The sequence below is a fragment of the Phaenicophaeus curvirostris genome, chromosome 8, assembly GCF_032191515.1.
Source record: "Phaenicophaeus curvirostris isolate KB17595 chromosome 8, BPBGC_Pcur_1.0, whole genome shotgun sequence".
Classification (NCBI taxonomy): Eukaryota; Metazoa; Chordata; class Aves; order Cuculiformes; family Cuculidae; genus Phaenicophaeus; species Phaenicophaeus curvirostris.
In genome coordinates, this window is record NC_091399.1 from 35,447,414 (window position 1) to 35,463,692 (window position 16,279).

General features: G+C 42.3%; 1 protein-coding gene across 7 annotated transcripts in view; it reads left to right on the forward strand.

Annotated features, from left to right (window-relative positions):
- The window catches only part of FGGY (FGGY carbohydrate kinase domain containing), a 133,948-nt gene extending 118,186 nt beyond the window's left edge, over positions 1–15,762 (forward strand). For 4 of the 7 annotated variants that reach the window (XM_069861919.1, XM_069861923.1, XM_069861922.1 and 1 more), the window contains 2 exons: positions 14,901–14,962; positions 15,393–15,762. In XM_069861919.1, the coding sequence (XP_069718020.1) occupies positions 14,901–14,962; positions 15,393–15,474 (144 nt within the window). In that variant the 3' untranslated portion in view covers positions 15,475–15,762. Of the gene's footprint in view, positions 1–163; positions 1,197–2,562; positions 2,745–14,897; positions 14,963–15,392 lie in introns of those variants that run through there. The other 3 variants (XR_011337807.1, XM_069861921.1, XM_069861920.1) reach the window with 3 other exon arrangements.
- Positions 15,763–16,279: the final 517 nt, after the last annotated feature.

Sequence of the window (16,279 nt, forward strand, 5' to 3'; positions counted from 1 at the left end):
TTCCCTGCTCTTCCCATATCTCAATCCCTTACCAGTGTCCTCATGCAATAAAAATCAAAGAGGAAGGGATAGTTTGTGGCTCATTCAGTGCTGATCCTTCAGGTCTGCTCTCAAGGCTTGTAGGACTTCAGCAAAGTGTTGTGGTGTATTCTCTGTTTTACAGGTACAGCATACCCACACAGCACTGATTGGGCTGTGCCAGTGTTCTGGGACTGGAAGAGGGAAGATTTACGATGGCATTGATTGCAGTGCTAAAATAAACTGCCTTCCTCTAGCCAAAGGAATACGAGTTTGTAAATGCTAGCGTTTTATATACAAAATGATGGACAGTGGCTAGGTTAGCTGCCTAGGAACAGCTGCCTAGGTTAGCTGTTCAAGATCTGAAAATGGCAAGTCTTTAAAAGCAAAGAGCCAGAAGAAGTGATTTGTATTAATACAAACCATGTAATGACTCATTTGACTTCTTTTTCTCTTACACACATAGTTTATGTCTCAGGCCTTTTAAGCCCTGAGTAACATCTGATACTCTTTAGGCTGAGCCGGCACCAATAGGAGTAGAATCCTGCTTCCAGTTACAGTGTACCACTTAGAACTCTGTTTAATTTGAGTCTTGTGTTTACAGGCTGTAACTATTACTTATTTGTCATATTTATGGTAATAGAAAAGATTGTTTGTCTGAGATTCAGTCTCAGCCATGCTGTTGAATAGTTATGTCTCCCACAGCAGCAGAGAAAAAGTGGCTTGAGAGGAGCTTTCACATTTTGCCTCATTCACTTTTCTCACGCAGCTTCAGTCATGCAGGTCAGCAGGCACGAGGTGGGACACGGGTCCCTTGCCGACCCTCCCAACCGCTGCCTCAACCTGAGAACCTCAGCAGAGTGTTACTCCACATCTCATGCAGTTTGTGTATGAGCTGCATGTGATTTTTCTTCCCTTTTGCTTTGAAAGGGAAGACACCACAATATACATTGTATGAAATACACAGCTTTGCTCTTTTTTCCCTTTTTCTTTTTTCATTCCTCTCAATTTTCTTCATCCATTCCCTTCTGCTCCCAGGGTTTTTAAAAAAAATTTTACCAAACACTTCAGGTGCAAATATACTTAATTGCAGCAAGAAAATACAAAAGGTGTGTGAATTCTTTGTCTTGTTAGCCCCTTGTGCTGAGGCCTATACAGGCCTGAAAGAGGAAAGCAAGACACAGCCGAAGGTCAAAAAAACCTAAAAGCTTACAGGGAAGGTGTTCCAACAGCCCAGCCAGCTTCCCTGGGCAAGGACAATCCTCCAGGCCCACTGCTGAGAGTGCCTGCACCTCAATTAAGCAGCAGGACTCTTGTTCCCCCTAGTGGCTAATTACACAGAATGTGTTTCACACGAACATTTTACTTGGCTTCATTAAAATTTCCCTGCTGAATTTTCCTCCCATCCACATTTTTCGCTATGTTTTGTAACTTTCTCAGTTTCTCCAAATGATTGCAACTTCAGGAAGCAGGAAGGTGTGCTATGGAGAGATAATACCTTATATTTGGCACCCAGCATCAGGATTTAGGGTTGGAGAGGTTTTTGCACATATGCCACCCACGCATGCTGGATTTTTTCTGCAGCATTAGCAGTAAGGGTTAAGGAAGAAGGGCTTTTCTTTGTGTATCAGCATCCCTGTTCCTGTTGTAACTCCGCAAGTATGAACAGATACGAAAGTCCAGAAATGTTAAACACCCCAAATCAGCAGGCTTGTTTAACGTCCTTGAGATAACAACTGAAGTGCCTGGCTTTATGGATCAAACAAATACCATGTAAAATGTAGTGTAGTATTTCTTAGTGACAGAGGGAATAAAAAGCTGTGTTTGCTAATATAGTTCTTGTTAGCAGCCTGGTAATGGGAGATACTGTGTGTATTGGGTCAGACTCATTGGCCGTACTAGTTCAAATCTAACATAAGCCACTGAAATATCAAGTTCTTCTGAGTTTGCTTCAGTATAAATAAAAGCAGAATTTTGCAATGAGAAAAAGAACGTATGTTGTGTAACTTGAGAGTCAGAGGACAAGGGGTTTATTCCTGGCTTTGCCACTGACTTTGTGACTTTGGGCAAGTTTTTAACTTTGTTCTTCATCCAGCTGATTTGTGAAGTTGATTTAGTGATGTTTAAGTATCTCAGAGACTGGCTTTATAGTTGTATTAAAGATGATAGAATGTATATTGCAAAGAAAATGAATTATGATGCTAATGTTGCTTTGGTGTATTAAAATAATTAAGAATGAAAAAGCCAGTAAACTCACAACCTGGTTGCAGGTAATTGGAAAGTCTTTTGACTTCTGAATGGGAAAATAAAATCTTACTTTAGAACTGCAAACAGTTTATGATGTGTGGTAATTTTCATTTATACGTATGTCATATGAAAGGTGGCTTATATAGTATGACGTGACTACAACTCAGGAGTTTTTATCAATTTTTAATATTTAGATCATTCGTGACTTATTGGTTTTTGAAAGTATTTGGACAGGAATGGGACACTACATACTTTAAAGCACAAGTTAATTCATGTTTAGTATTGGCAATTCCTTAGGAACAACAAAGGCTAATTCAAGGTCGGCATGTAGCTTCAGATCTCTAAAGCTGTGTCTAATACATAACTGAGAGACTTGGTGCTCTTTTTTGCTCCAGCACGGAGCCTTCTAAACTGCACTTGAAGGTATTTTCTGGAGACTTGTGAAAATCAGATGTTATGCTTTCTGACTGCGGTGGGATCAGGACTAATAGAAACAACATCCATCTTGCATTGCTGAGCCTTTTTTGATTTGCATCTGAAAATGGTTTGTGACAGGTCAGTAACCCAATGAATGTAATGTAAAACATTCAACAGGATAAGACCTCCTTGTTATAACTGTGTCCATTTCTTGCATGTCTGGGTTGTATTTTTTTAATTAAGTTACTGAGTTGTAGAATAGCCTGCATTCCTTCTATTCCTGTAAAAATGAAATGACTGACAGCTTTTCAGTTGCACATGGTCCTACCGTTTGTTGGAAGAAGAGTGGGCAGGATGGGATCCTACCAAATTTGTCATGTATTATATATAGACAAAAGATTTTTAAGCATGGGAAAACTGCTTCGGTTCAAGCAGTTTAGCTAGATCTGTTATTAATTCAGTCTGATTTTATATAGCTCTTCACACATTACTCTAATACCAGTAACCAAGACAGACCAGTAAGGGTGTTTAGAAAAGTTGTACAGTAAAATTAAGACTTTCATCAGATAAAATTAATTTAGCTTTTCTCCTCCCATTCTAGACTTGTCACACCTGAAGAAATAGCCTTGAACAAAATCTAGCTTTTTTTTTTTCAAGACTTGCTGTATTAAGCAATTTCCAAAGTACAATATTGCTGGTAGTGGAAAAGCTAAACAGATCTGGGATTTCATGCTAGTGAAGTATCTGTGCAAATAATTAGCTTGTACAAAAGGAGCATTCATCTTGGAATGACAGATAAGCACTAAGGACAGGATTGAAAACTGTAAATATGTTAGCACTTTAAGCGAGAGCACAGCTTCAGCACTTGTTAGATTCATCAGCTGCTGTAAACAATATGGATCTTTGAAGATCTCTGCTGAGATCTCAGCACATTAGATAATGATATAGTTGTTCATTTTTGCTTCTTCTGTTTTGTTTTTTCTTTCAGAAAGTTCTTTCTGCAAAGAATAGGCCTGTGATACTGCCAGCACACACACTTATCTTTCTCTATGAGCAGACCCAGTGAGTCACTGTGGGGAGTAAAGAACAACCCTGCAGAGCTGGGCTCTGCCTTTCCCAATTTATGCACAAGTGAGGAACAGTATGTGCAGCTGCAGCACAACTTTCCTCTCATGGCTGTGCCTATACCACAGGCTAGGAAAGGCACTCAGAGGTCATCCAGGCTCAGTTCACAGTTAGGACACTTCTTCAAGTGAGATTTTTAAATGCAGGCTGTTCAGGTGGTGACAGTGATGGCAGTTTCTCTGTGTAGCTTTGCAAAGAGTTAACAGTGACTGAGCTGTAACAATGGAGGGTTTCATGTTGTGAAAACTGCATACAATTAAAAATAATTCGAAACCTATAAGTTCTCTTTGCAAAGGACACTATAAAAAGCTTACATACCATGATAACTTGCAAACACTCGCTGACCTCACTGGGTTTCTGGTTGGTGACCTATAAGTGAAAAGCTCCATGAGCCATTTAAGTCTCTGCTATTAATCTCTTCTCTGAGCTTGCTGTCTTTAAATGAAAGGCCAGATCCTCAGTAGAGGGAATTGGCTCAGTTCTTAGGATCAGCTGAATCATGAGGCACAAAGTGGTTTTTCTTCAGCTGTGTCCCATATAGGGTAGATTTCCTTTGTAAGTGTTTGGTATTAATGTAGTGGTGTTATTGAGTCCCATGGAATATATGAGAAACTGAGGTGCAGGTAGCTGGGGTGGCTTGTCCAAGATTAAAATTCAGGAGGTGACGTTTCTGACTGCCCTCCTTATAGTCACAGAAGTTGTGCTGGGAAGAGCTTTCCCCCATAAGCAGTTCAAGGGCAATGGAAATAGGAGCCACATGGTGCAGCTCACTGGGGGCTTCATAAAAGTGGGGAGTAGTAAGGGGCAGCAAAGTACAAGTAGGACTGGTGACCAGCTTGGTGTTGTAAGGTGAGAACGGCCCTCTGAGGGGATTTGGTGCTGTTTGCCTTTCTTGGAGATAAGAAGGACAGCTTATAAACAAGCTCATCACCTCGCCCAGCTAGCCAGAATTTGGAGGTGGGAAAGTGGAGACTGTCTGGTGTGCTTCTCTCTGCAAGACCTCCGCTTTAAAGGTAATGCCTCAGACAGGATAGTGCTATATTTGATCTCAGGCTGTGAGCCAACCAAACTCTGCTACCACTTGATGACTCACTCACATGCAAACTGCACTTTTAATTCTAACTGGTGTGTTTTCAGACAGAACCAGCTATTGTTTTGGGCACAGTCAATTATAAAATGTGCTCTTTTTCTATGTACCAAATGAATACAAACGCTTTCTTAGAAGGTCTCCTAAGAAAAGATGCCTCAGATACCTTTAAAAATCCCTGCTGGCAATGCTGGGTGGCAGGTTTAGATTTGCTCATTAAAAGGGGTTATGCAATATTACTGTAATCAAAAGTTCTTTTAGGATTCTGGAGCAGCCTTTGGATTTGGTTTTGTATAGAAAAATGTCAGGCCTGACAGATAGTTGGAGTAGTGACAAGAGTAACATTTGACGTTTACCAACAAGAACAGTTTCTTCCCAATGCATTTGTGTAAGTTGGTGCCTACAGGTTTTTCTATGCAGTTAATATAATTGCAATTTGCGGAGAGGCTGTGCATAGAAAAGTGTTCCAACTTACAGAGAAGTTTTAATGCTAAAGAGAACTGTATTTACCATTTCCCAATGATCTCCAAGAGATACAAGCCAAGTTTTTAGGAGCAAGGGGAGCAAAACAGCTATTCTGATGTGGCTATTGCCATTTCCTCATATAAATCTCTCTAAAATCTGTGTCCACAGGAATCCCATGGTTCAGGTGGGATTCCTCCTTGCTGCTCTTGGAGCACATTTGGCAACAGACTGGCTGTCCCACCAGTCAGACCAGGCCTTCCAGGTTTTTGAGAAATGAGAGCTATCTAAAATTTTGTATCAATATGTATGCAGCATCTAAAGCGCACTCTTCTTCAGGGACTGTTTTAGTGGCCGAAGAGCAAATGAGAAGGTACCTTCTTATCCTTCGCTACCTCTGATTTTCAGACCTAGAGAAGACCTAGAGTACCTGTTTCTTAGCAAAACAGGACAATTTCATCAGCTGGTCAGTATGCCTTGCCTCAGCTCTCACTAAGTTTAGTCACTTTTATCCTTTGATGTAGCAAAGACAATGCTTTCTGGAACAATGTGCTAGAAAAGATTGCTAACTCCTTGCCTGTGACAATCAGGGCAAGGAAACCAAATGCCCTCTGTAGTTGACTGTGCTTCAGAAGGTGGAATAGCTATGCAGTCCAGCTCTAAACTCTTAATGGACTTCTCGTTTCTTCTACATTTTACTCTCTGCCCACTGCGCGTTGAATATCTATAAGATACCAGTTTTCCCCTAAGTGATATTTTAGGTTTTCTTGGAGATAGGATGTCTGTAAGGTTACCAGAAAGGCTCTCTTCAAATTTTAATACATTTTTACTCTCTGTTTTAATATCTCAAACTTCTACCGGTTTACAGTAGTGAAGGACTTTTTTTTTTTAAAGGTCTCTTTTTTTTTTTATGAGTCCCTGCCCAGGGCAGTTTCCCAAATGCAGTCCAGATTAGGTAAAAGGTAAGCATATTTCTGAGGTACAGTTTTTTTTAATAGTAAAACATTCATCAGGTTAACCAGATAAAAAATAATTCCAAATCACAACTCACAGCAGGGATTTCCCTCATTAACCTTAGGTGTTGGCACTGGAGCATGGCAAAAAGTACATCTGAAAGATGAGGAGAAAGGGAGAGTCTCCTTGGCAATGTTGGAAAGAGGGAAAGAATAATTAGATGGAGAAGAGTGAAATTATATGAATAGTTTCATTGTCTTGATGGAGTAACCCTAAAGCAAAGTGTAGGCAGAAATTGTTTTTTTGACAAAATCCCAGCTAAATACTCCCAAAATGCTAAAACACACTGAGTGGAGAAATGAGCAGAGACGTGTACAGATTAATTAGATCGAAAAAATGTTTTGACAGCATAAGTGAACATATGGAAAGAATTGAGAGAACCTGATCCAGTTCCCCATGTGTAAATGATGCCTTAGCCATAGCTCATAAAGCAAATACAGATGCAAAAAAAAAACCCCTTTCCTATCCCCTCCCCCCAGTAAACTCCAATCCATTACCAGATGGCAAATAAAAGTTTGAACTCAATGACTGAACACAAGGAAAGCTGTACGTTCAGCATGAATGTGTATAGAAATCAGCTGAATAAATCTAAATTTTGCACCTTAAAGGAAGTGATGCAGTTGAACTAAATACTGTGTTAAGTTCACCGTCCAGTGTTGGGATACCCTGTGTGGATGCATGTTGTTTGACTTCTCTGTTGTACCCTCCCCTGTTCAAATGACTCCTGCTTTCTGTCCAGCTCATTTATTTTGTTGTGCACACACCTGCCTACCTGCCCCAAATGTTGCATCACCTAGAATTGGGGGTAAAAGCTTTAGATCAGGTACTGCAAGAAGTGGCTGAGAAAGGAACCAGGGAAGCAAAATTACTTGTTCTAGGTTGTGTGGAAGGGCAGCACTCCCAGACTTAGCGTAGTCCATCACCAGCAGCAATGAGTATGGAGAAGGCTGATTTAGCTTAGAGCTGTAGTGCACTCCTCTGAATCAGGATCTGATGTAGGAATCCGATCTCTTGACTTCCAGGTGAGCTTGCTTTCTGTTAAACAGAGCTGCCTGTCAGCATGTTTCCAGGCCTAAAAAGTGGATTAAATCAGTGTATTTTCATGTGGTTTATATGGAGAAACTCTGTATAGCTTATTCATGAAGTGTATGTCCGCTTTACAACATCTGTGTGTGGTGTTGCCCGCAGACTGTTGATTCATGGCACCCAGTGCCAGCAACCTGTGAAACTGAAACAGGAGCTAAACACTTGGGGTCTTTCCATTGCCTGGGTAAGCTGAAACTCTTGCTAAGCTGTCAAGTTTGCATCCAAGCAGCTTTGGACACTGAGAGGTGCCAGCAGCGGAGCCCTCACAAAGCAAACTGCTTAATTATTTGATAGTCAACTGATAGTCAACTCAAGGGAGTGCAGAGTCAAATCAACAACAAAACAACCTATATTTAGTAGCAGTATGGCTGGAGCTTAGACCCAAACATAGTTTCCAGCTGATAGATGATGTGGCAATCATAGCTGACCCTCATCCCATTCTAAATTTGGTCTGCGGAATAAGCAATTAATATCATCACTAGCAGAACAAGCACCCTTTACAGCAGCTGCCTTGCCACTGCTGCTCCTCCTCTGGTTTTGTTTGTTGGCTGGGGAGCCTGGCTGAAGCACGAGCTCTGTGTGACACTGAGCTGTAGTGGCCACAGCCTGTCTGACATTCAGTGTAGTCGCTGAAGCAGAGTAAATGTTGTTACCCTGAAGGTAGAAGTCTATCGTGGCCTTATCTGCACTTGTCGCTACTGCTACCTTATCTCTTTTCCATTTCTTCTTGTCTCTGATACTAAAGAGAGAAAACCATGCTCGTGCAGTACAGGGCAGGTTGAGTGATACACACTTGAATGTGGCAGAGAGGGCTGTTGTGGGACTGAGGCCTCCACGTACCACCCACAGTACAAAATTAGGGGCAAACCTAGTTTACAGGCGGTGTGTGCAAGCCAAGCCAAACCAAACCTGGGGGGAAACAATGGGCATAGCCCATTTCAGAGAGAGGTTACTGAAAATTAAGAGTAAATTACATGTCCCAAATAACTCAGGGAATTTGTTGCAAACTTTCTAGATCCTGATTCAGTGCTTGAGCCAGAAAACTTACCTTGTCATCGTGCTGAGGATCCATCCAAGGCTCATGCACTTGGCCTTGTCAACTGAAGTTGGATGGTTTAGGGGTAGAATAATTTTAGACTTCTCCTAAGTTACCTGTCTGATTTCCCTCCACCACAGTAGGTGTCTTTGATGAACAAATGCGTAAAATACTCCTCTAAGATGGGCTCGTGCTGTTATGAAATGTATGGGAAGTGAGATTCAACAGGCCAGTGACTTTTCCTCAAACTCAAGTTTCCTTGAACTCAAGTCCTGAGCTGGTGTCCTGCATGCTGGACCTCCATCCTTCCATCCTCTTCTTCTCCCTCCTTCTCTGTAGTCTCACAGACACAGACAAAAACACACTCACTCTCTGAGGTTTGATACAAACACAGAAATCTATGTTGGAACAAAGCAAAAGGAAAATACAAGCTTGTGTGAAATTTTCCACCTTTTCACTAAATAAATGAAAGCCAAATTTTCACACTTTGGTCTTAGGTGTGAAATTTTTGCCAGACTCTAGTATTTATCCATAATGTGTTTTAAAACTTGGCTCATTCCATTCAGAATACCACAGAGAATTGAGTTACAGATTTTGGGCTTTGTGCACACTGCCAAGATCTGCCCCTATAACTCAAACAAATTTAAGCGGGGGAAAAAAAATACTAGAAAAATATTGCATATGGTCTATCACATGCTTTCTTCATGCAGTCATATACCACTAAAAAGTAATGTTCTGCTAGGGCTCTGTTACATAAATACACTCATGAAACTCCTGTAAGCATAGATAAGATGAATTTTGCATCTCCAAGGTATTGGGTAAGCAATTGCTAAATAAAAGCCTATAAGAAAATAGCAGCCTTGCTTACAATTCTCAGAAAAATTTAAAAGTATTTCTTGAGCATCAGCATTTCAAGAAATCTATTTATCCCCTCAATTACAAATATATCTGTGACTGGACTTCTTAAAATTATGTTAGTTAGCATCTGTTTTCTCAGCTTATGTGTGTGGAATAGCGATGAGCGAGAGAGGTTCTTCACTGCTGAAGTGTAAAAATTATTGCATATAACATTATTTACTGTATTTGTTATAAGGACTTAGAAGCTTAAAGAAAGTCAGTCTGTTCATTTGAAGCTACTTACACCTGCCAAATTCTTGGTGCAGCAGAACCCTGGCTGTTGCTGGACAAGCCATTAACCAGCAGCATTCATAGAGAAAACTTGCTTGATTTGCATTGGAGTACCTTCTTGCTTTTCACATAGTCTAAGTCTCCTTCCTCCAAGCGGCTGGCGTGCTGTTGCTGTAACGGAAGCACGGTATATCCATACCATTTGGTGAGCTTTGCTTTTGTATGTGCAGGCCAAATGCTTTCAACTACTGAAACTGTACAGTAAAACTTTATTTAGATGATACATGGGTTTTTTTCACTGTTAATATCTGTGCTGAGGAAAAGTCCAAACATTTCTTGGGATTGTCAAAATGAGTGAGCGGGGAGAACGCAACTGGGAAATTGTTTTTGTGCCCAAATGCCTCAGCCATTTAACTTTGGATACAACTTTTAAAGGATCTAAATAAAGCAAAAGTCCAAATTCCTAACACGGTTGATGTTCCCAGCTCATAAATTTCAATGGTATTTTGTTACTCAACTTTCTTACTAAAGACTGATATCTCTGTATCTGATTTCTCGTTTGATGTATGTTTTTAAGGGCCTTCATCCCATTAATTTTCAGTAATATTCAGCCACATAAGTCCTTGAGTCACTATTGAAAATCAGACTGAAGGATCATTCACAAGTGGGTTTATCTTCTGTGGCTACCTCTGGAGTCCCAAGGGGGATTGGCTGCTCATCCCAGAGGATGAGCAGGATCATGCTGGGTGCTCAGGGATAGCCCTTGCAGGAGCCCATTGGCTAGGGAATTGGAGAAGACCTGTCTCCTGATCTGAAGATAGTCCCTGTAAGCACCTCCTGCAGACTCCTGATGCCAAGCTTGCTGCTTTCCCTGGTGCCTCTTCATGTAGCAGAGTAGCCTGCTGCACTGCAGCTGCCACAGTGTTAAACCCCCTTTCCTTTCTGTTATTGAAGGGACAATGGTTGACATTTCCAGCTTTAACGTGCTGTGTCAAAAGAGGGTCTCTCTAGGAAATGGGGTTTCTCTGGGTTCCAAGCAGAGTTTCCCTGGGAGACCTGCAGCCTATTGAGGCTGCCCTGGTGTCTCAAACTTGTCCCCTGCCCCAGATCATGCTGAAGAGCAGAATTCAGCTGCCAGTACCGAATGAATTTGAATGATTTTGAATGACTACTGACCTTCCTGGCTAGGTCACTCTTCCAGCAGCAAAATGCCACCTTGTTCTGAAGCACTGGTGAGCCTTGGAGGGTTTGGTTCCCTGGGCCTGTGTTCCTTCTGTCCCAGGCAGGGTAACCCTGTTTGACTAACTCTCTCCATGGTAAGCAGAGTGTTTACTGGCTTGTATCTGTCTCAGCTTTGACACTCTAACAAAAGGTTAGAAATCATGAATGCATCCCTTTATTTCTGCTCCACAGTGCCTCTCTTTTTTTCTGTGTAAACCCTTCACTTGCCTCTTGCCCAGGCTTTAGAAATGACGATCAAATGTGAACTTTCAGGGTTTATTTATAGCATAGCCTTTATAGAAAGAGAGAAAAGAAATGATTAAAAAGCAATTTTACAAAATATTTTGTTTTAAGAGAGAATTCATTGTGTTTAAATCACTGTATTCATTGTACTGTCTAGACTGGCAAACAAAGAAGATAGAGCGCCATTCAAATTAAGACTGTGAAATTCTTGGTGACTGGAATTATGGATTTGGATGTCAACCCTCAAACAAACAATTTCTCAACAGCAGTATTATCACTTTGCTATATTTAAGGCTTTGTTGGAGACGGAACAGTGCACAAGGTTGATCTGATTCAGTAATGCGATTCTAATGTTCCTTTGTTCCTGATTTCATTATAAATTCATATTTTCAATGTTCTGTTCCTCTTTGTCCCCAGAAAATTGTTGAAAAGACTATCCTCTGGGAGTAAAGTTTTTTGTTCAAACTAACAATGACTAAACTGACTTTAAAAAACAAAAATACACACAACCAAAATGTAAATTAGGAGAGGGAATTTATTTAGGATATTTTGAGCAACGTAGAATGAGTGAGTTGTTAAAAATTGCTGGCTGTGTATTATCTTAACATGTTATTCTGCATTACCATGGTAGTTGCTGTGAAACCTTAATGATGTGGATTTTCAAAGGCCTGTGTATTTTCAGTAGATTTAAAAAGGCAGAAGTATTTTGCCTAATAAACTGGAAAGAAATGGCATATCCTTCTTAACCAAATGTGGATAGATGGGTTAACCAGCAGCCAGGCCCTGTTCCCTAGTTTAGATCAGGTCTTCCTTTAGGGACTTCTCTAGCCTGTCCTGCTGCTGGTCCCATCATGGAATCATAGAATCATTTAGGTTGGAAAAGACCCTTAAGATGATAGTGTCCAGCCATAAAGTCAGATCAGTGACTCTTCCCAGCTGCCTGTCAGAGAATGGGGCCTCACTGCCAGGAGTTTCAAGTTTGGGGGGCACGGGAGGCTTTCATCAGCCCCGTGGAGCCTTGGTTTGGCCCTTTGAAGACCACCGCTGCCAAGCACTTGATCTGATAGCTGGAGCATGGCAGATGCCCTGGCCCATGGCAGATGTTGGGCCCTAGCAGTGGGGAGGAGGCGCAGGTAAGAGCAAGGCAACATGTGGGAGGGAGCCTGAGCCAGGGCTGTGGCTGCAGTGGCCAGTGAGGCAGCTGTGCTGAAAGCTGCCCACGCACCTTCCACACTTCTGGAGTTGGCATTTGTGTCCATTCTCCCTCAAACCAGTCTGTGGAGACCTGTAGATAGCTGGGCAACAGCATGAAAATAAAACCTGCCTGAAGATACGTTTATCTCAAAAGTCTGGCTTATTTCCTAAAGAAGCAGTAATGTATTTTTCAGCACTGGAAGTCATGAGAGGCCCCAGCGTAAAGCAGAACATGAGTGTGTGGAGTATTTATGGCAGAATCAGAACATGGAACGTGTCCTGGGCACAGTGCTGTTTGTGTCCTGCTCTCTTAATGCTGTCCAGAACGTGCAGCAGCAGGCAGCCCCTGTGTGTGCGTGAAGGGGAGACATGGCAAAGTTTGGCCCTCCCTTTCATTTTTGTTTCATGTGTGAAAAACAGTGGATTTGTCTGAGATTTTGAGACCCTTTAGAAGCCTTGGTTTCTTTTTCATGCAGTATCTCCAGGGCAATTCAAAAAGAGGTGTAGAGCAGAGAGCAGAAGGCAAGGTGACTCTTTCCATTAGTTAAGAGTGCTTCAAGGGGCTTTGCTTTTGCCCTGTGTTTTCTGTAAGACATGAAGCTGTCTGGAAAAGCAGTGTTGATTGTAACTGAGGGAATTGGCTCTTACTTTAAAGCTGCATTTTTTTTTTTCTATGTGTTCATTCATATTTTTGGGTATACTCTAAATCCAGCTGGCCATGTAAGGGAGTTGGAAAAGGTAGACTATTGTAAACAGGAACAATGCTTAAGCTAGTATCACCTGTTAAAGAACAGGGAAAAAAAATGCCCATTTCTCTGACTGAGAAAGGTATCAACCTTTCCATGCCAGTATTTTAATCTGGCTACTATGCAAAGGCTCTGTGCCAGCAGGCTCACATGTCCCAAAGAAAAGAACACATTATCTTGCTGGAAAAGTTATTTCAAGGGTGTTTCTTAGGGAGTCGAAAGTACAATCCACTTCTGTGCATAAGAAAGTGTGTAGGCATATGATTGCACAGAAATACTCCCTGCAGTTTTCTCAGAGACTCTAGCAGAGTGAAATCCTGACTGTGCTGTCACTGGCAGTGCTTTTTACATTGGTAGAACCACGATTTCTCCCAGTATTAATCACCTGACAAATGCAGAAAATAGGTGTTCCTTATTCTTGTAGCACATTTGGACTGGGAGCTTAAAAGAACGTGTTGATGCAGAAGAATGAAGCAAATACCTGGAACATGCGGGTAGTAGTGCAGGCTCAGCCAGCCAGGCAGAGCTGGGGGTGCCTGCTGCTCTGACCCACAGCTGGCATCCCTAGCAGGGTGCGCTGAGCTGGGCAAACACTGCTGGGCGTGGGAGAAGGAGGGAGTACCTGCTGGCTTCAGGGCAACTTGCATACATCCAGGCATTTAGGTCTTGATTGTATTTCTTTAACATAGGGGAAATGGCAAACCATACGTGACATCTTGCTTATCCTCAGAGCATCCCTGCCTGTCCTGGGCTGATGAAACTGCTTACATTGCTCAGCTATGTTGTAAAGTTCTAGGAGATCCTTGGCTGTAAAATGCTGCAATAGTGGAAAGCAAAGGTTTTACTACAGCAGATATTACAGCCTATAAAACCACCCCACCCTTTTAAAAATCTAGCCATGGTGTTTGTCTAGATGGCTGCCAGCAGCAGCCCAGGCTGACTGTTCTCCAGGGGTCATTCTGATACTCCCTCAGTGCTGCGCTTCAGGCAATAATATTAAAACAGATTTAGGGCCCTGCCTAGAAACTGTGAGTGCTGGTGCAGTTTTTTTCAGACGCTGATTCTTGAATCCTGATCTTTTATGTTCAACACCGTTCCATCTGAAAGCTGTTGCTTTAATGCTTCTCGTGAAATAACTTCCACTGCAAATAGCCCTTGCCTGCCTCCTCCACCCTTGCCCAAGAGCTCAATCCTCTGTTGACATCGGTGATTATTGTCTCATTCTGGTGGGGCTGCTCAGGAGAATCCACAGAAAATCAGAATCTTATAGAGATTAGGAAATGAGTGGAATTATCCGCTCTTCCCCTTCCACATGTGACTGGAGAGTCCTTCTGCAAGGGATTCTGTGAGATCCCTTTGTTTGGCTTTGTTTTGGCCAAAAGCAGAGTAGGATCAAAGTCTGTCTCTTACACCTTTAGGCTGGAGTGTGAGGGCAGCTGGAGGCTCTGTTGCAGAACTTCGTGAGTTACCTTTAGCTTCTGGAGCACACTGGAGACCTTCCTTGCTGCAGGGAATCTATACTTTAATAATACGATTAAGGGATCTGATGTAAAGTATCATTTTATTTGAGAAGCCTCCCCTCCAGGGATGCAGTGTTGAACATTTCCTTTGGTTGTGTAAATAACTAAAGATAAGTCTGTTCCGCATTGGACTCCCAGAGCGGCAGAGGAACAGATTTTGGTTTACGGAGGGGTCTGCGGTACTTTATTCTCATGACTACTATATAATAGGATTGAACAGATTTTGTGCCATCTGGCCCCTTCAGCCGAAACAAAGTACACAGTAATGTTCCGATCGGTTTTGAAACATCTTGTTCTTGTCAAAAAGTATTTTAAATCAAAGCAGGCTTTCCCAGTTTCTTTTCGTCTCTTACTAGGAGGCCATGGAGAAGATGGGGAGGATTGGGAGAGTCGTGCAGCCCAGCCGTGAGCACAAGAGGTAATCCCGGTGTGTGCGCCCCTCCGGGGCTGCTTAGAGCCCAGCCCCGCCGCCCCCGGGGGTTTCTGCAGCCCCCCGAGCTTGTGCACCCCACTCCCAAGGGTTCGTGAGCGGCTCAGGTGGGGCACGGGCTCCCCCTGCTGTAGTTAACAGCTTGAAGTCACTCAGCTGGGTGCAAACAATCACAGAATCACTAAGTTGGAAAAGACCCACAGGATCGTCGAGTCAAACCATTGCTATCAATCGCTAAACCGTGTCCCTCAGCACCTCAAACCACTCTGGAGATGCTGGGAGCTCCCCTCCTGGGAATGGTTGTGATTAGGAACCCGTCCGAACATCTTTGATGCTAAGAGAAGGAAGGAAATGTGGATATCACAGGGGATTTAATGTTGAAATCTCAGACTTTGTTAAAATTAACTTTCTTACGCAGATTTTATGACAAGAAATACGAAGTGTTTTTGAAACTCGTGGAACATCAGAGAGAGTATCGCTCCATCATGAACAGCTTCTAATCCAGAATCACATAATGTGGGAACAGCAGGGAAAACAGATTTCCAGATAATTGCAATGAGAGTAATTTCTTCTTACCGTACCGTCCATGGTAAAATTATACTTTTGTCGTTTATATGAACAGCTTCTAATCCAGAGTCACGTAATCTGGGAACAGCAGGGAAAACAGATTTCCAGATAGTTGCAATGAGAGTAATTTCTTCTTACTGTACCGTCCATGGTAAAAATATACTTCTGTCATTTAAAATGCATGTTTTATTTTTAATGAGAAATAAAATGTGTTCCTGTCACCGTGAAGCACTGGGCATTTTGTGTCAGTAATCCCTGCATCCCAGGGACAAGGAACAATCTTCTGCTTCGGTCCAAGCGGCCAGGACCTCCAACTGTGGGTGTTGCGGTGCCAGTATTTATGGTCTGGCCGCAAGCAGGAGCAGCACAAGGAACAATGTGACTGCCTCGATGGCCTTGAGGTGCTGCCCTTTTTGCCGTGCTCTTCACAGGTAACTACACCTGGCATCATGCATGATCCTTTTAATTTTAGTGTCTGCTACAGCTATGATCTAATTCTACTGGCAAGTTCCCCTAGGGTTTTTTTACCCTGATTATAGTACTTTGTTGGTGCCTGATATTTCCGAATCACTTTTGCAGCTGTGCAGTCTTTTTCACTATGTTTTTGTCCTTTTCCTGCTCTCCTTTTTCTGTCTCCGTTCTTGGAGCAGTCATTTTGCTATCAGTTATTTGTGCCATTTTGTCTTTTGCAAGTAACTGGGTCTCGGAGCACGGTGCTTACTGTGCAGAGGTGATGTA